At 49.4% G+C, this 19,931-nt stretch overlaps 1 protein-coding gene and 1 long non-coding RNA gene across 6 annotated transcripts in view; one reads left to right on the plus strand and one right to left on the minus strand.

The window, feature by feature from the left end:
• The window catches only part of RPH3A (rabphilin 3A), a 113,879-nt gene that overhangs the window by 48,842 nt on the left and 45,106 nt on the right, over window positions 1-19,931 (minus strand). For 4 of the 5 annotated variants that reach the window (XM_083453943.1, XM_083453942.1, XM_083453944.1 and 1 more), the window contains exons 2-4: window positions 19,769-19,864; window positions 6,150-6,293; window positions 243-372 (exon numbers count right to left, since the gene is read on the minus strand). In XM_083453943.1, coding sequence (XP_083310069.1) covers window positions 243-372; window positions 6,150-6,293; window positions 19,769-19,845 — 351 coding nt within the window. In that variant the 5' untranslated portion in view covers window positions 19,846-19,864. Of the gene's footprint in view, window positions 1-242; window positions 373-6,149; window positions 6,294-15,965; window positions 15,973-19,768; window positions 19,865-19,931 lie in introns of those variants that run through there. The other variant, XM_083453945.1, reaches the window with a different exon arrangement.
• The window catches only part of LOC310684030, a 99,375-nt gene that overhangs the window by 14,959 nt on the left and 64,485 nt on the right, over window positions 1-19,931 (plus strand). The window lies entirely within an intron of this gene.

Consider the following 19,931-nt stretch of genomic DNA (forward strand, 5'->3'; position numbering starts at 1 on the left):
ATCCCCATGCTTAGCGTTTAAAGGCCAAAATGCCTCAGGCCCAAAATATTTCACAGGCCGCCTCCTTCACTCCAGAGCCTCTTGGGTGCTGAGGTCGGCTGAGGGTGCCACCTTGGTAGTTCAATCACCCTCAGAGTCCTGGCCTTTGTCCCAGGAAGCAAAAAAAGCATCGGGCTACCCCTGGAAGAAAGCATGCGAGGGCAAGGGAGGCGGTAAAGGGGGCAGAGATTTGGGTTCCTCACCTTTTTGCAATCTTCGCACACCACACAGGCTGACCCCAGGCGCCCCAGCTGTTCGCCGCACAAGATGCAGCGGTTGACCCCGTCACCGGCCACGTTTCGGCGCATGTCTTCCAGGCGGTTCATGAGACGCCTAAAGGGGGGGGGGGAGCAAGGCAGCAGAGTCAAAAAAAATTAAAAAGGATGCTTTTGGCCAAGTTAATTGATTAAATCAGCCTATTTCCAACCCAGAAGATCCATAGCTGTCAACCGTCCCTTATTTGGCGGGAAAGTCCCTTTCCATGTCCCGCTGCTGTCCCTTATTGATGATGTCCCTTAAATTTCCCGGGTTTCAAAGACCTGTTTGACAGTGGAATGGACTACCTCCGGAGGTAGTGGATTCTCCTTCAATGGAAGTTTTTAAGTAGAGGCTGGATGGCCTTCTGTCATGGATTCTGTAGCTGAGCTTCCTGCATTGCGTGGCAAGTCCCCTACCCCATGTGAAATGAAGACACTGGACACGTTATTTAAGGTTAATGGGCATAAAAAGGCCACAACTTTATTGATTACAGAATTGAAAGGTATTGGCCTTAGGCATTGGCTCCTATCGACTACCCGGCATGGAGACCGGGAAGGGTTATCCACAAGCCGTGGGAGTCCTGTTGAAGTACGCCAACTAGGATCCCATGCGTGTCACCGCTCTGGGGCGTGCCGGAGGCCCTTACCTCCCTAGGTTTCGGACAAGGCAACGCCCTCCGGAGTCCTCTACCGGACTACCCTTTTCCTTGGGGGAAGGTGATGGCGCTTCCTTCTCCCCCCATTCATTTGCATAACAATTAACCCCTGCCAATGCCTAACCGCCAATACCGCGGAAGTTGTGACGCTTGCTACAAGGTAGGCGAAAAAACCAAAAGGCTGGAAGTGCGCCAAATTGGAAAAATTCCTACCAGGCCCGTTGCGGCGACCAACCGGAGTCCATAGCAAGGTCATGGCTAGCTAAGCCTAAGGGTGGGTGGGATGGGAAAACCGCTCAGCTGGAAAGGGGAAAGAGGGTGGTCCCCGGGCGTGCCTGGCCTTATGTAGGCTAGGCCACGCCTCCCCTGCCCGCCGATTGGCGGGCCGGGTCGAAGGCACGTCCGGGGATTCCCTGGATCTCGCGGGGGCAAATAAAAATTGTTTTTATATCTGCTGTTAGCCGCCCTGAGCCTGGTCTTAGCTGGGTATAAATAAAATTTATTATGATGATGATTATGAGGGTAAGAGGATCTCGCAGGTAAAGTCTGTACAGGTGTGCCCCCAAGATCCAGTATGTATGGGAGCAGAGGATTTCAGAGAATATGCTGTTCGTCTTTCCTCGCACCTCTGTGCATTTGTGGCCAACTATGCACCTTATTCTAGGAGGAAGAATCCTACTAAGGCAGAAGGTTCATTTGCCTTTTTCTGTAGAGAAACAAACTACCATATTTTTTGCTCTATAAGACTCACTTTTTCCCTCCTAGAAAGTAAGGGGAAATGTGTCTGCGTCTTATGGAGCCAATGCAGGCTGCGCAGCTACCCCAGAAGCCAGAACAGCAAGAGGGATTGCTGCTTTCACTGCGCAGCGATCCCTCTTGCTGTTCTGGCTTCTGAGATTCAGAATATTTTTTTTCTCGTTCTCCTCCTCCAAAAACTATGGTCTGGTGCGTCTTATAGAGCGAAAAATACGGTAAGTAGGGCTTGCAGGGGGGCTGCAGCTTGCAAAACCCCCTACCCCACCCGCCAACTGCACAGGCAGCCCCCTCTGCCAGCAACTAGGAGCTTCGCAAACACCCCCGGCAGCCTCTCTCCCTGCAAGTTCGGTTGGGCAGGCATGCTGTGAAAAATCCCAAGCAGATAAAAATAGTTCATGCAATAAAAAATCTATTATTTATTCTGTTCTGAAGGGAATATATAAAGTGAAGGAGGGGGGGGAGCGGGGAAAAGAGAAGCCCTCTGGAGAGGTTTTCCAGAACATCCAGCCCGCAGGAAATTTCATCCCCTCCTGTCGCGGTGTGACCCAAATCTGACAAAACCGTTAAATCAGTGTGCGTTATTTAAGGAAGTGTTGTTGGAGAAGACACACTTGCCTGAGCCAGACATTAAAACAGGAGCTGCAGGTAAAAGCTTTGCACCAATCCTGACTTCGGGACTGGGCTCAGTTCAGCTTATTTCGCAGTTCCTGGCACACCCCGTGCTGAGCACATTATTAGCAATAAATGAACAGGTGATTTTTCTCATTATCTGTTCCGCTGATATAGGCGGACCATTTTCAAATAAATCAATCGCGGACTAATTGATTCGTCTGAAAATGGCTTACCTATATTAGCAGAACGAGCGATGAGGAAAAAAGGAATGCAGGACGTAAATTAGCTTTTACATTCATCAAACGGTGCATTTTTTAAATCAAATTCCGAAGATAAAAGTTTCTGAAGTTTAACATCATTTGAAAAAGGTGGCTTTACATACAAAAGAATATACAATAACTTTTTTATCATGTAATTAAAGAGCACAGAGTTTAGAGGATAAAACTCTGTGTAACCGCAATGGGAATCTGATCTGGGGACAGAGACTGCGGAGGTAGATCGGAATAATTTGTGGGCTAATTAGCGATACCCACTAAAATCAGTATCAACACGGATACAAGGAAATACGTTTACATTATTTATTTAAATTAGTTAAATACATTTAAAATATTACACCGATGGCACTAGGTCTTCCCAGGAGGCCAGTAAGGGGAACAGTTTCTGTCCTCTAGCATCTGTCTATTTTTCTGAATTTTTTTATAACACTAGGATCTCGTAAAGGGACGCAGGTGGCGCTGTGGGTTAAACCACAGAGCCTAGGACTTGCCGATCAGAAGGTTGGTGGTTCAAATCCCCGCGACGGGGTGAGCTCCCGTTGCTGGGTCCCTGCTCCTGCCAACCTAACAGTTCGAAAGCACGTCAAAGTGCAAGTAGATAAATAGGTACCGCTCCGGTGGGAAGGTAAACAGCGTTTCCGTGTGCTGCTCTGGTTCGCCAGAAGCGGCTTAGTCATGCTGGCCACATGACCCGGAAGCTGTATGCCGACTCCCTCGGCCAATAAAACGAGATGAGCGCCACAACCCCAGAGTCGGTCATGACTGGACCTAATGGTCAGGGGTCTCTTTACCTTTACCTTTAGGACATCCAACGAAGCTGAAATTTGGAAGATTCGGGACAGAGCAAAGATTTTGCAGCTCATAGTTATAAACTACGGAACCCCCTGCCACTGGAGGAAGCGATGACCATGAACTAGGATGGCTTCAAAGGAAGATTAAGCAAATTTGTGCAGAATTAAGCTACTGTAACACGCAAACATGGTTGGACAGTGTTCTCGAAGCTACAAACATGAGTCTGACCAAACTGCGGGAGGCAGTGGAAGACAGGAGTGCCTGGCGTGCTCTGGTCCATGGGGTCACGAAGAGTCGCACACGACTAAACGACTAAACAACAACAACACGCAAACAAAACCGAAGCACAAGAGCACTTTCTTGTGGTTTCCAGAGACTCCTTTCCAGAGACTCCTTCTGTGATACTCAGAAGGAGTGCTGAGCTTCAGTTGTGCAACGCTATTTGTGCGAGGCCGACAGCAGGAGAGGGAAGCCGGTTTTAAATCAAACGTGTTTGCAAAGAGAACACGTAGCTGGCATTATGTTAAGTTGCAGCAGTGGCGAAATGCCCCCCCCCCTCCAAGAGTCTCCCCACCCACCCCCTTTTACAAACAATATTTCTTAAGCATCCTGGCAAATTCCCATGCGTCCCAGAAAGAAGTCGTTTCCCACTCCCTGTTCCTCGTGAGAAATGGTGCACTGCAGCAGCTTATGGCTGGAAGATAAGTCAAGCGTACCAGCTCCTGCTTGCTGACTGGGCTGCTGGTGAGCAAGGGAGATGGGAGGCCTTTTGCAGAAACACGCACGGAGGCCACTCATCCCACCTACGAAACCCTCAGTGACAAAATTCTACGTCTCCTGGTGGCCTCATCCTGGGGAGGCGGGGGGGGGGGGCTTCCAGCACTGATGGGGATGGGAGCTGAGTTCAAGTGCCCCTGATTTCCCTGTGAAAAGGGACTGGTTGTTAAATACTCTGGATACTGCAGCTCTCTGGGTTGAAAATAGGAGTGGCACAACCACTCTCAGCACCCTGGATAAATGACAGGTCCAGGAGTCTTTGGGGGAAGCCAATATTATTTTTTTAAAGTGCTCTCATAGTGCTTGAAATGCAGGCATGTGGCCCAACTCTGCATTTTCTCGCTTGCTCCCCTCTCCCATTTTGTTCACATACCTCCTGAAATAATAACAATGGCAATAACAATAATTACAGTGGTAAAGGTAAAGGGACCCCTGACCATTAGGTCCAGCCATGGCCGACTCTGAGGTTGCGGCGCTCATCTCGCTTTATTGGCTGAGGGAGCCGGCGTACAGCTTCCGGGTCATGTGGTCAGCATGACTAAGCCTCTTCTCGCGAACCAGAGCAGCGCACGGAAACGCCATTTACCTTCCCACCGGAGCGGTACCTATTTATCTACTTGCACTTTGAGGTGCTTTCGAACTGCTAGGTTGGCAGGAGCTGGGACCAAACAACAGGAGCTCACCCCGTTGCGGGGATTCAAACCGTCGAACTTCTGATCGGCAATTCCTAGGCTCTGTGGTTTAACCCACAGCGCCACCTGCGTCCCAATTACAGTGGTACCTTGGGTTAAGTATTTAATTAGTTCTGGAGGTCCGTTCTTAACCTGAAACTGTTCTTAAGCTGAAGGACCACTCCTGCTGCCACCGCACTGCTGCTGCACGATTTCTGTTCTCATCCTGAAGCAAAGTTCTTAACCTGAGGTACTATTTCTGGGTTAGCGGAGTCTGTAACCTGAAGTGTATGTAACCCGAGGTACCACAGTAATTTGTATGCTGCCCATCTGACTGGGCTGCCCCAGCCACTCTGGGCGGCTCCCAGCAAAAAGAGGGAAAAAACACAATACAACATCAAACACTAAAAACTTCCCTGACCAGGTTTGCCTTGAGATGGCTTTTAAACATCTGGACTACAGTGCCCATCATCCCTGTCTGCCGTCCATGTTGCTAGCAGGGGGTGATGGGAGACGGAAGACAACAACATCTGGGGGACCCCAGGCCACCCACCCCTGTTTCTGCTTCAGGCAGAACTGGCTTGTGGTCTCCTACCTCTGGAGCAGAGAAGACCAGGATTGCAGAACACACAAAGAGAGAGGTGGAAGCCTTCCAACATAGCAAGCTGCCCAGCACCATGGAAAGGATGTTGGGATGGCAGAACGGTAGAGTTGGAAGGGGTCCCCAGGGGTCATCCAGCCCAACCCCCCTGCAATGCAAAGATGCAAACAAGACCTTATGGCCATCCAGATGTTGATGAAAGAAAATAACCACTGGCCATGTTGCTTGGGGCTGATGGGACCTGGTGTCTGGGAACATCTGGAGGATAAGGTCCATCATACCCAACCACTGGCCTTGTTGGTTGGGGCTGATGGGACCTGGTGTCTGGGAACATCTGGAGAATAACTTCCATTATCTCCAACCACTGGCCATGTTGGTTGGCACTGATGGGACCTGGTGTCTGGGAACATCTGGAGAATAACTTCCATTATCCCCAACCACTGGTCATATTGGTTGGGGGTGATGGGACCCGGTGTCTGGGAACATCTGAAGGATAAGGTCCATCATACCCAACCACTGGCCATGTTGGTTGGGGCTGATAGGACCTGGTGTCTGGGACCATCTGGATGATATCTTCCATTATCCCCAACCACTGGCCATGTTGGTTGGGGCTGATGGGACCCGGTGTCTGGGAACATCTGGAGGAATACAGATTTGCTATCTGCAGACAAATGCACACAGAACGTGACTCCCAACTCACGTGGCCTCCTTACCCAATGCGTTCCTGCTCCAACTCTTCCATCTTCTCAGCACGAGCAATGACCCGGTTGATGATCTCCTTTTCCTCATCCGTCAGCTCTTCGTTCTTCCTCCCTCGGTCTGGCTGGGTCCCGTGAGCTGACCAGCTGCCGGGGGCTCTGCAGTGGGCATAGGAAAGAGGGGGATCTGGTCAAGGAGGGCATCTGAGGAGGAGATCAAAACTGCTGCAAGTGGAACCCAACACAACACATGGGCCAAGGTGGACGGTTGCCTTCATAAGGGCATTGAGCCAGCTTTAAAAAATTTTTTTGAAAAAACCTCTCTACCATTTAATAAAATATAAAAATCTCCCAACAGGTCACAGGGAATCTAAGTTTCTGCTGCTCTGCATGAAGAAACATATTTGATCTGAAAAGCAGAGGGTTGAAAGGGGCGGTACCTCAAGTGGTCATCTAGTCCAACCCCAGGACAATGCAGGAAATCCACAACTGCTGCGCCATGCCTGCGAGGTGGCCACCCAAACTTTGCTTTTATGCACACACAGCTATTACAAACTACAGGTTTACTTCTAGGACCAAACAAGATGTGACGGCAATGAAGACGTGTCACTGCATTACGGTCTCATTTTATTTTATTTATTTTAGGATATAGTCTATGAGGGAGACGCAGGTGGCGCTGTGGGTTAAACCACAGAGCCTAGGACTTGCCGATCAGAAGGTCGGCGGTTCGAATCCCCGCGACGGAGTGAGCTCCCGTTGCTCGGTTCCTGCTCCTGCCAACCTAGCAGTTCAAAAGCACATCAAAGTGCAAGTAGATAAATAGGCACCACTCCGGCGGGAAGTTAAACGGCGTTTCCGTCTGCTGCTCTGGTTCGTCAGAAGCGGCTTAGACATGCTGGCCACATGACCCGGAAGCTGTACGCCGGCTCCCTCGGACAATAAAGCGAGATGAGCGCCACAACCCCAGAGTCGGTCACGACTGGACCTAATGGTCAGACGTCCCTTCACCTTAATAATTTAGGAGGGAGGGCTACCCCCCTCCCACACCCTGCACTCCTGATTCCAGATTGAACCCCCATTCCCCAGCGCCTACTACTGGCACACAAAAATCAAAAGAGAAATATGCCTTTATGCATCTTTGTTGCCAAGGCTTGTGAATGGAGCTAGTGTGTGAGAGAGCCAGCGCTACTCAGAGGAGTCTGCCTCAGGTGTTTATGCATGAGTCCCTGTTCTGGGCCTGCCGCTTCTTTATTACATGCACCAGAAGCAGGATAAATAACTAAAACGCCCCCCCCCCCCCGTGCAGGGAGATGGCAGACCTGCCAGCCCACAACAGTGGCAGATCACAAGAAGAGCAGTAACTCATGCAGATCTGCAACAGGCAGCCTCCAGTCCTATGCAGATATATGCTGTAAGAGCATCAGTTATTGAATGACATACAAAGGACGAACAAGTTAAATCTGTGATGATTGATTGGGCAAGAGACGTTGGACACAATATAATGTTGGAAGATTGGGAAAGGCTGTGGAAGAAAGGGGCTAGGTTTACTGCATGTACTGTATTAAAAAAATATAAACAGCAATTTAACATGAATTTTACTGTCTAACGAGAACATTGACCCATAAAATGAAAGCAATAATCAATGTACTGTACTATAAAATAAATAAGACAGTACAGTGGTACCTCGGGTTAAGTACTTAATTCGTTCTGGAGTTCCGTTCTTAACCTGAAACTGTTCTTAACCTGAAGCACCACTTTAGCTAATGGGGCCTCCTGCTGCCACCGCGCCGCTGGAGCACGATTTCTGTTCTCATCCTGAAGCAAAGTTCTTAGCCTGAAGCATTATTTCTGGTTAGCGGAGTCTGTAACCTGAAGCGTATGTAACCTGAAGCATATGTAACCTGAGGTACCACTGTATTGTAGATGATAAAAATTAAAATTATTTTTTTCTTACTTACACTGACAATAGTCATTGTTTGAATGGGGGGCTTTTATCCATTTCCACAGTTACACAATCAATCGATCAGTAGCTGAACTGGGTTCCACACAGTCACAAAAACAAATGAACCGAAAAAGCCTCAAAAAAAAAAATTCAAAATAAAGAGCAAAAACAAAAGCGCCAAACTTAATCCTTTCCGGAAGTCCGTTTGACTTCCGAAATGTTCAGAAACCAAGGCGCAGCTTCTGATTGGTGCAGGCGCCAGGGAAACAATAGCCGAAAGCCGCATCGGATGTTCGGCTTCCGAAAAACGTTTGAAAACCGTAACACTTACTTCCAGGTTTTCAGCATTTGGGAACCAAGATACCACTGTAGTAGCAGTAGTAGTAGTAGTAGTAGTAGTAGTAGTAGTAGTAGTATTATTCCCTTCACCCCAAAGTCCCAGGGCATGTGTCAGCATTAAAAACAATGTTAAATCCCATTTAAAACAATGATAAAGAAAGCCTAAAAATAATTCGAGTGCTTTCATGCCTTCCATATTGCCAGTCCTCCTTTTTTTGCAAACTGTGAGTAACACACAGCAGGACCAGAGGCGGATGCCAAGAGGGTCAAGGCCTGGGAGACAGAGTTGTCACTCGCCTTTGCTTTTTCCTCATTCAAGGCTTTGCCAGCCAAGGGGTGGGGGGAAACTACCACCACCAAAAAGGGGGGGGGAGGAAGGGGGGCTGAGAAGCCGCTCAGCAAAGTGCAAAATTACTATTGTTGCCACAAGCCCGTTTCCTTTTAATAATCAGTTTGTCCTCTTGGAATAATAAGCAAGAGCATTTTGGCCGAGTAGCTGTCAGCTTGTTTCCCTTGCGATGGCAGCCTATATTTTGTCGACTAGAAGGAGAATTAAGTCTGCAGCCCAGCAGCGGCTGCTTCCAAGGAACGCAGGAGAAAGGGGGTTTGCGGCAGCTAAACTGAGTCACAGCCAAGGCAGCGGGCCAACGGCAGAGCAGAATGGCGACACGAGAGAAGCTCCTTTATAGCTCCTTGCTAAGTCAACATCACGGAGCAAAACAGAAAGAAGGTTCAGGTCTAGCCCCAAAGCTAGACACAGAAAGGCCCCAGCTTTCTGGGAGCTCAGGGTACAGGATGCCCATAACTTAAAGGTAAAGGTAAAGGGACCCCTGACCATTAGGTCCAGTCGTGGCCAACTCTGGGGTTGTGGCGCTCATCTCGCTTTATTGGCCAAGGGAGCCGGCGTACAGCTTCCGGGTCATGTGGCCAGCATGACTAAGCCACTTCTGGCAAACCAGAGCAGCGCACGGAAACGCCATTTACCCTCCTGCCAGAGCGGTACCTATTTATCTACTTGCACTTTGACGTGCTTTCGAACTGCTAGGTGGGCAGGAGCAGGGACCGAGCAACGGGAGCTCACCCCATCGCAGGGATTCGAACCGCCGACTTTCTGATTGGCAAGTCCCAGGCTCTGTGGTTTAACCCACAGCACCACCCACGTCCCGCCCATAACTTAAGCACATTTAAATTGTTGTGTGCAATCAGCTTTACGCATATGGAAAGGGGGAGTGTGGAAAGGGGAAGGGGGCTCGGGGGGTGACTTTGGCAATCCTACCCATCATTGAACTTTTGGCTATGTGCAATTTTGGCTTAATGCCCCCGTGTAAGTTGTGGGCTGGGGCGCGAGTGGCGCTGTGGGTTAAACCACAGAGCCTAGGACTTGCCAATCAGAAGGTCGGTGGTTAGAATCCCCGCGACGGGGTGAGCTCCCGTTGCTCGTTCCTTCCTCCTGCCCACCTAGCAGTTCAAAAACACATCAAAGTGCAAGTAGATAAATAGGTACCACTCTGGCAGGAGGGTAAACGGCGTTTCCGTGTGCTGCTCCGGTTCATCAGAAGCGGCTTAGTCATGCTGGCCACATGACCAGGAAGCTGTACGCCGGCTTCCTCAGCCAATAAAGTGAGATGAGCGCCGCAACCCCAGAGTCGGCCACAACTGGACCTAATGGTCAGGGGTCCCTTTACCTTTTAAGTTGTGGTCTAGCTATCCAGACCCTGCAAGTGTCCCTATTTTCCAGGAAGAGTCCCAGATTTACCAAACAGTCCCAGATTTACCCGCTTTCCAATTTGATCCTGCAACGTTCTGCTTTTCCTTGGAGCATCCCTATTTTCACTGGAGAAACGTTGGAGAGTGTGGAGTTATGCAATAACCTTATGAAAGAGGCTATGCTGAGTGGCAGGGACTGGCGGAGGTCACACCCAGTGCGCTACATGGCCAAGTGGGGGGGTTGAACCCTGGCCTCCCAGGTCCTAGCCTGATGCTCTAACCACTGCACCACGCTGTCACTCCCCACATGTTGCTGCACGTGAGCTGTGCGTCTGCTCCTGAGCCCCTGTATGATATTAGACCAGCGAGGGCGCCTCCCACCAACCCGCCTTTATAAAGGCCGTCCGGAAAACTACCAGCGTTCCAGGAAATGAGTACATGAAAAGAGTTGTCTTTTTGCAAAAAGACAGGCGGGGAGAGACTGGGCTTGTTCTCCGGATCTGAAGCTGCTCACGCTTTTCATCCTGCAGTGGGATTTGATGCAGCAATTTCCTCTGCAATCCGGGCTGAGAGCGTCTGTGAAATGAGCCAACAAGGTTCTCTCGCTCCCACAGCGCAAGGAAGAAAAAGGAGCAGAGGAGGAACTCCGCGAGGAAAACATCTGCCAGCCAGGCATGAAACACAGCACTTCCTACCTAAGGAGGCTGGTGCTGTGAGCATCTCAAGGCCTTTTAGGACCAAGGCAGGTCTCATGCTTGGAAGAACCTGGCCAAAGCCTCTCATCCTTGAGGAGACAGCCCTGCCAGAAAGCAAATTCCTTATAGGAATTCTAAGGTCTCATATAAGGGACGCAGGTGGTGCTGTGGGTTAAACCACAGAGCCTAGGACTTGCCGATCAGAAGGTCGGCGGTTCGAATCCCCGAGACGGGGTGAGCTCCCGTTGCTTAGTCCCTGCTCCTGCCGACCTAGCAGTTCAAAAGCACGTCAAAGTAGATAAATAGGTACCGCTTCAGCAGGAAGGTAAACGGCGTTTCCGTGCTCTGCTCTGGTTCGCCAGAAGTGGCTTAGTCATGCTGGCCACATGACCCGGAAGCTGTACGCCGGCTCCCTCGGCCAGTAAAGCGAGATGAGCGCCACAACCCCAGAGTTGGTGATGACTGGACCTAATGGTCCTTTACCTTTACCTTTAAGGTCTCTCATATATATATATATATATATATATATATATATATATATACCCCAAAGGCAAACAAATACATACCATATTTTCGCCCTATAGGACGCACTTTTTCCCCTCCAAAAATGAAGGGGAAATGTGTGTGCGTCCTATGGGGCGAATGCAGGCTTTCACTGAAGCCTGGAGAGCAAGAGGCGTCGGTGCTCACCGACCCCTCTCGCTCTCCAGGCTTCAGGAAGCTATCCGCAAGCCTCGCACGCCCGGCGGGAGGTCCCACCGGGCGCGCAAGGCTTGCGGGCAGCTGCGGAGCCCGCCCCGTGCTTCGGGCAGATGTCGGCAAGCCTTGCGCGCCGGGCTCGCAAGGCTTGCAGGCAGCAGCCTGTTCTGGGGGCTGGGGTCGGGGGAAGCTCAGGCTTTCCCCGCGCCAGCCCTGCGCCTGGGGGGGAAATAATTTTTTTTTCTTTATTTCCCCCCCCAAAAAAACTAGGTGTGTCCTATGGGGCGGTGCGTCCTATGGCGCTAAAAATACGGCAAGTATATAAACTATGTGTCTGAAACAATACAGGAGAGCAATCCTGTATTTTGACTCTCCCAAATTTACCTCAAATGTTTCTCTGCAAGGAGGAAGGAAACCCTCCCCATTGTTTCTTTGCTCACAAATCCTGTCTTAAGGGCGTATTTGTGTATGAATAGCGTGAACCTGTGACCTGAATTCAGGAACTGAATATTTACCATCACAAAAGAATGGCCAGGATGCCCTGGTAAAAGCAATCAGTGACCATTATCAGGTATCCTGGCAGACCTGCTGTAGCCCGCCTCCTTCTGTGATGTATGTATGATGTTTTGGGGGGTGGTCTTGAGCTACAGGGGAGGCCATTTTCAAATGTCTATATAAGAGCTTGCGCACCAATGTTCTGGGTTCCTCCTCCCTCCTGCGTGTGGTGAGTGTGGACCCTGTTGAAACAGTTTGATAAAAATCAGGCTTAGTAGCTGCTTTGCTTCTCAGTATTCTCTGGTTGGCCTCTGTTATTTTCTCCTACCGGCAGAGAACCTACTTAAGGACTCTACATGGGCTCTTAGATACCGCATAAGGAAAAGGGAGCAGTATTTTTCTTATAACACTTGAGAACAACGTTTCCAGATTTCCATTAAGAAGCAGCCCTCGTAGCGCTGGTCTTTGCTAAATCGCTTGGGAAGGTTGTCTCGTTGCCGCCTCTCCCATCTGGTTTGTGTCTAAAAAGTCGGTATTTACAAGCAAACTCTCTGGTGGAAGGAGCCGAACCCCACATCTCAGTTTCAAATTGCAAGCAAGCCTTTGGCTGCAGCTCTTATCGACCAAATTGTATTTCATGTACAATCGTGCCGTCAATAAATCTCTCCCCACCACACACCCTGCCTATTCCCAGGCACTCATCTTGGATTACCAAAGCAAGCAGTTTATCCGGCAGATCTTTGCAACCGAGCAGAATCCCATCAGGTGTTTTGCTCTGTTCCAATCAATAAACCATCTTTGTTTGGATTCCTCGCTTTATTAGGTACTCCTCAGAAGGGCAATTAAAAAAACAACAAGAACGGGTGAACATTGCTGGTCGCAACAAATAGGTCGCAGCAACAGAACCACAAAGCAAGCTGTGGTTCAAGCAACATCAATGATTTTGGGGCCAAAATCTACCTGAGAAATTGTAGCTTTCTCAAAGCCATAGGTAGGCAAACTAAGGCCCGGGGGCCGGATCCGGCCCAATCCCCTTCTCAATCCGGCCTGAGGACAATCCGGGAATCAGCATGCTTTTACATGAGTAGAATGTGTCCTTTTATTTAAAATGCATCTCTGGGTTATTTGTGGGGCATAGGAATTCATTCATTTCCCCCAAAAAAATATAGTCTGGCCCCCACAAGGTCTGAGGGACAGTGGACTGGCCCCCTGCTGAAAAAGTTTGCTGACCCTTGCTCAAAGCCATCAGTGAAATCAAGGGCTTTTTTCCTGCCCTGATGTGTATCACTTTGCCAGACCCTCCTAGTATCCCTATTTTCCAGAGACAGAAGCCATCTTTGGTTTCTGATTTGATCCCAGAATGTCCCGCTTTTCCATAAGACATCCTTATTTTAATCCGAGAAATGTTGGAGGGTATGGAGCTATGTGACTCGCGCCCCCCCCCCCCCCGAGCCAAGGAGATAAGTACAGTGGTACCTCGGGTTAAGAACTTAATTCGTTCTGGAGATCCGTTGTAAACCTGAAACTGTTCTTAACCTGAGGTACCACTTCAGCTAATGGGGCCTCCCGCTGCCGCCACGCGATTTCTGTTCTCATCCTGAAGCAAAGTTCTTAATCCAAGGTACTATTTCTGGATTAGCGGAGTCTGTAACCTGAAGCGTCTGTAACCTGAGGTACCACTGTAACTAGACACCCTTTAAAAGACATCTGAAGGCAGACCTGTATAGGGAAGGGTTTTTTAATGTTCAATGTTTTGTTATGTTTCTATATATGTTGGAAGCTGCCCAGAGTGGCTGGGGCAACCCAGTCAAGATGGGTGGGGTGTTGTTGTTGTTGTTGAAGAATGTTGTTTAGTCGTTTAGTCGTGACCGACTCTTCGTGACCCCCTGGACCAGAGCACGCCAGGCACTTCTGTCTTCCACTGCCACCCGCAGTTTGATCAGATTCATGTTTGTAGCTTCAAGAACACTGTTGAAGAATAGGATGTCCCTATTAGAAGATCAAACCTATCCATTCTTAAGGAAACCAGCCCTGAGTGCTCACTGGAAGGACAGATCCTGAAGCTGAGGCTCCAATACTCTGGCCACCTCATGAGAAGAGAAGACTCCCTGGAAAAGACCCTGATGTTGGGAAAGATGGAGGGCACAAGGAGAAGGGGACGACAGAGGACGAGATGGTGGGACAGTGTTCTCGAAGCTACCAGCATGAGTTTGACCAAACTGTGGGAGGCAGTGGAAGACAGGAGTGCCTGGCGTGCTCTGGTCCATGGGGTCACCAAGAGTCGGACACAACTAAACGACTAAACAACAACAACATTTTCATCAGAGAAATCTTTAAATTGAACTGCATTTGCCATTTTATGGTCACCTTTACATATTTGTACCTCCTTTTTGAGAGGAGGCAACCAGAAATGTAGGGAACATATTCCTGGAGACACCTCATAAAGGGGTAGAGATGGCAACCATCCAAATTCTCTCCACCTACAGGCTCCCGTTCCAACTGGGGAAGGCACAGGGATCAGATCCTGCCCACCGTGAGAGGACAAAGCCCATTGGGAGCCCCCTCGCAAATCCACACCCACCCAATCGAGCAGAGCGCCTACAGATGGAGCCCACCCCGCCCCGAATCCAAACTGCCATCTGCATTTCTATTCTGTCGGGAACAAGCAGAAATTTGCAGCTGAATCGAGGAACAAAAGCCAGCCGGCGCAGGCAGGGAGCTAAATAGGCCACGTATAAATAGTGCCAATTGTTCGTGCCCGCTGCTCACATCGTGAAATTGAGGGGGGCTTTGAAAGGATCTCGTCTCCCATTCTTCCCCTCGCCAAGCCGAGGCGAGGTGTTCTTTTGAGGGAAAATCTAGACAGAGATGCCTCCTCGCAGGCAGCCGGCGTTAGGAGGGGGTTGGCAGATAAATTTCCCCATTCAAGGAGGTTGGCTCCTTTCAAAGTCTGGCTACGTTCTTGTGATGGCATCCTGGACACTGAGCCAGACCTTTGGTCCATCTACACGAGTGTTGTCTACCCGGAGGGCTTGTCCATGCTTAACTTTTGCCCTGCTCTTTCCAGACACAGGTCCACACTTTACAACTCCAGGCCCACAGGTGCCAACTTAGGGGGCCCTGATGGCCCAAGCACCCACCAAAAAATTGTTGTGGGTGCCTGGCACCCGCACAGAAGGGCCTCTAACGCGACGTCTGGTGCCTTGCGAAGCACTGGAAGTCAAGTCTGAAGCCTCTCAGGGACTCAGAGGTGGTGTCTAGGGTAAGGTTACCAGAATTTTTTTCAATGAATCTGGGGACACTTTTCAACTTCAATGGATTTTGTATGGGGACTGATTTGTAAATCCGGGGGCTGTCCCCGGAAAACGAGGACATCTGGTAATCTTAGTCTAAGGCCTTGAGAGGCCTCAGAGAGATAGTCCCAGGACTCACAAAGCCTTCTGACGTGACTTCACACCCTTGATTTGCATACCAAATCAGAGCCTAGGGCTTGTCGATCAGAAGGTCGACGGTTCGCATACCCGCAACGGGATGAGCTCCCGTTGCTCAGTCCCTGCTCCTGCCAACCTAGCAGTTAGAAAGCATGTCAAAGCGCAAGTAGATAAATAGGTACCGCTCCGGAGGGAAGGTAAACGGCGTTTCCGTGCGCTGCTCTGGTTCGCCAGAAGCGGCTTAGTCATGCTGGCCACATGACCCGGAAGCTGTACGGTGGCTCCCTCAGCCAGTAAACGAGATGAGCGCCACAACCCCAGAGTCGTCAGCGACTGGACTTAATGGTCAGGGGTCCCTTTACCTTTATCATGATATTAATTGGCAGTTTATTTTCACTTCATTTCCTACCAATCTGTAACACTTGTGTCCCCATTTTCATCAAGCTATCAATCAGTCCCCACCAGCCAGATGCCATGAGTGTATATGTGAACTAAATGCACAACAGATAAACAGAGGACTTACTGTTCTTTTCCGCTTCAAAGCAGCGTGGGGGGAGGAAAGGAAGAAGAAAAAAGTCAAATACATTTTTGCACCAAACAAACATCATCAAAGGACGCTAATATTTCTCAGCAACGTCTGAATAGCGGTAGGCTGATCAAGTCCTGGACACACGTCTGCAGTTAGTGACGGGCTGGGTAAGGGCCAATCAACCCAAGGAGATTACGGTAAGAGGGAAGTCCTGTGTGTGAGTGGTTCCCAAGTTTGGGAATTGGGCAGGTTGACGTCATGCCTTGCCCTGACCTGGTACCAGACAAAGAACCCTCAGAGGACATCCCACAGGCAGGACCCATGTCCAAGAACCACACTCCCCCCTCTTGTGGCTCCCAGCAACTGGTATTCAGAAACAGCTGCCTCCAGCTGTAGAGACAGGGCAGAGCCATCCTGGCTGGTAGCCATCAACAGCCCTCTCCTCCCTGAATTTCCCAAACTGGTGGCCATCACTGCCTCCTGTGAGAGAGGGTATATGATGCACATATTTCCTTTTATGTGCCCTGAATCTTCTAATAATTCACTGTCTTTGGATGTCCATAATAATAATAATAAATTTTATTTATACCCTGCCCTCCCCGGCCAGAGCCGGGCTCAAGGCGGCTAACATCAATAAATCACTGTAAAAACATAATGGGGGGGGGGAGATAGAGAGAGAAAAGGAAAAGGGGGAAAAAACAATTTAAAATACAGGTTAAAATGCAATTTAGAATGCAGCCTCATTTTAAAAGTAGCCGATAAATCAAGACCATAAGGGGAGGGAAACATAAGGGTCAGACTGAGTCCAAACCAAAGGCCAGGTGGAGCAGCTCCGTGTTGCAGGCCCTGCGGAAAGATGTCAAGTCCCGCAGGGCCCTAGTCTCTTGTGACAGAGTGTTCCACCAAGTCGGGGCCAGTACTGAAAAGGCCCTGGCCCTAGTTGAGACCAATCTAACCGCCTTGTGACCTGGGACCTCCCAAATGTTGTCATTGGTGGACCTTAAGGTCCTCCGCGGGGCATACCAGGAGAGGCGGTCCTGTAGGTACGTGGGTCCTAGGCCACATAGGGCTTTAAAGGTCAAAACCAGCACCTTGAGTTCCAGAGTTATCAGACAGGGAGAAAAAACTTTCTTCTCTAAAGTAAAAACTCTGAAATATCCCTTTCGAAGGGAGACGGCAAGAATATTACACAGTACTCCAAATGCAGTCGGACCATAGATTTGAATAATGGCATTGTGACAATTATAGAATGGCACAGTTGGAAGGGACTCTGGGGGTCATCTAGTCCACCCCCACCCCCCGCAATGCAGGAATCCAACAGATGGCTACCCAACCTCTGCTTAATAACCTCCAAAGAAGGAGAGTCCACAACCTCTTGAGGGAGTCTGTATGTCAGGTGTGCATGCAGGAGCCAGGCCCTGTGACCAGTAGGACTTTGCAGGACTGGGGCCTTCCTAAGTTTGTTCTGAAGAGGCAAGGCGCGGTGAGGCCGATTGCTGGCTCACAGCACCTGGTGGCAAGAGCTGGGAAGAGATATAAGGTCAGCATTTCCCTTCGGCTCTTTGCCACAGCAACACGTTTGGACAAACTCATGTTGGTAGCTTCGAGAACACTGTCCAACCATCTCGTCCTCTGTCGTCCCCTTCTCCTTGTGCCCTCCACCTTTCCCAACATCAGGGTCTTTTCCACGGAGTCTTCTCTTCTAAGGTGGCCAAAGTATTGGAACCTCAGCTTCAGGATCTGTCCTTCCAGTGAGCACTCAGGGCTGATTTCCTTCAGAATGGATCGGTTTGTTCTTCTTGCAGTCCATGGGACTCTCAAGAGTCTCCTCCAACACCATAATTCAAAAGCATCCATTCTTCGGCGATCAGCCTTCTTTATGGTCCAGCTCTCACTTCCATACATCACCACTGGGAAAACCATAGCTTTAACTATACGGACCTTTGTTGGCAAGGTGATGTCTCTGCTTTTTAAGATGCTGTCTATGTTTGTCATTGCTTTTCTCCCAAGAAGCAGGCGTCTTTTAATTTCGTGACTGCTGTCACCATCTGTAGTGATCATGGAGCCCAAGAAAGTAAAATCTCTCACTGCCTCCATTTCTTCCCCTCTGGGACTCCCCAATTAAACCCACGCCAACTTGGCATTTCCCCACGGTCAACCAACAACATTGACGGGCCCATGACTATCACAGCTTCCTTACATTCTGTGCCCTCTGTCAATGATCTGCAAACAATTTAACATCTACTGGACTCTCTGTCTCTCTCCCCCTCCCCTCGGGTCATTAGCAGCTCCTGGAATCCAGTCTGATAAGGAGCAAACACTTCTGGCAAGGGAATAGCTGCATACATTATTTAAATTATTTGAATTTAATCCCGCTGCCAAGCTGAGGGATGACTTGAGATAGATGGCAGTTTAAGGATCGGAATTAACGGGCAAAATTAAATTAGGCCACGGGTGGCTGGGTAAAGAGAGACTCGCGTCACAATTTTCGCTTTTCCAGCAACGCTTCTGATCACTCCTGGTGGATGAGAGGTGCTGTTGGTTTTTAAGGGTCTCCTCACTCCATAAACACCCACCCCAGTTGCTGTCAGGACCTGCCAAAGCTGGAATTAGCAAGGCTCTTCTTGGGTTCTTCTTTGAAAGGTATCAACATTCTGCAACCAGACAGGCTTAATTCCGCAACCTGCATTCATGATCCCTGTTTCCCCTTCTTTTGCAGAGTGTTCCTACCATTCTGTGCATTTTATTCTGGTTTGCTTTGCTTATCACAGGAAGGAAGAAAAAAGCTCTGCACAGCACTGAAGAACACACACACACACACACACACAAACACACACACAAACACACACACACACACACACACAAGCTCCCTTGATCAACTACCTCCTCAGGCTGCTGATATTTCAATAGGTGACAGCCATAATGCATAATTCAAACAGATCTTTGCAGCATTATAAGAACCGTTAATGCTGAGAACTGCTGCATGAGCTCACTTTTCCCCTCCTCCCTCCCCATCCCCTTTTCCTTGTGTGTCGTGTCTTTTTTATTGTAAGTCTTTACGACTGATCTTGCAAGCCACATTTTTGGGGCTAAAGAGTGGGGTGAAACTGGTTCTCTCCAGAAATAAGCCTTAGAAACAAGGAATGAAACCTCTGGTAGCTAAATTACACAACTGATAGCACATTCTTCCAGGTCCTGTGCACGCCTGTCGAATCCTAGCAGGCACGCACACAACACACACATTATTAAACGGTATGATCACATCTTATGCGCAACTAACTTGGACAATTTCAACCTTACACAGTTGAAAATTGGCCGGTGCAAGGCAGAGCTTAAAAGCTCCTTTTGCATTGGGTTTTCCCCACGTGGAAATAATAATAATTTATTATTTATACCCCGCCCATCTGGCTGAGTTTAAGCTCTCCGCCTTGCTTTCCAGGCAAGTTCCACTTGGAGAGGGGCTCTGGGATGCTCTCACGACATCCCATGGGAACTCCGACGGCTCCAGGAAATCTCACGAGAGCACCCCAGAGTCTGTGCACTGAACGGGCCTTGCCTGGAAAGCAAGGAGGAGAGCTTAAAAGCTCTCTGCCTTGCCTGGGGAGGTGCAGGGATAAGGCCCACTCAGTTTGCCAGCTCTGGAAAGTCAGGACGGGGTGTGTGATGCGAGTATATGTGTTCTTTTGTATACGTGCCACCCCCGGAATGTACGTTCCACACAAGCTGTGATATATACAAATCAGCTGGCAGGTGGTTGGCGGAAGTGGAAGGAGTCAAAGGCCAGGAAATCCTCTTACCCGCCCCGAAGAGCCATCTGTCTATCATTCTGATACATCCACTGACCAGTGCTGTTGCCAACGACCGTGTCCGTCATGGCTGAACGTTGAGGCTCCCTGGAAGACAACAAAGCAGGAAAAGCTTGTAAGTCAGCAGCGAGATCAAGAGTTGAAGAGGTAATGA

Source organism: Podarcis tiliguerta, assembly GCF_965153285.1.
Source record: "Podarcis tiliguerta genome assembly, chromosome: 8".
Lineage (NCBI taxonomy): Eukaryota > Metazoa > Chordata > Lepidosauria > Squamata > Lacertidae > Podarcis > Podarcis tiliguerta.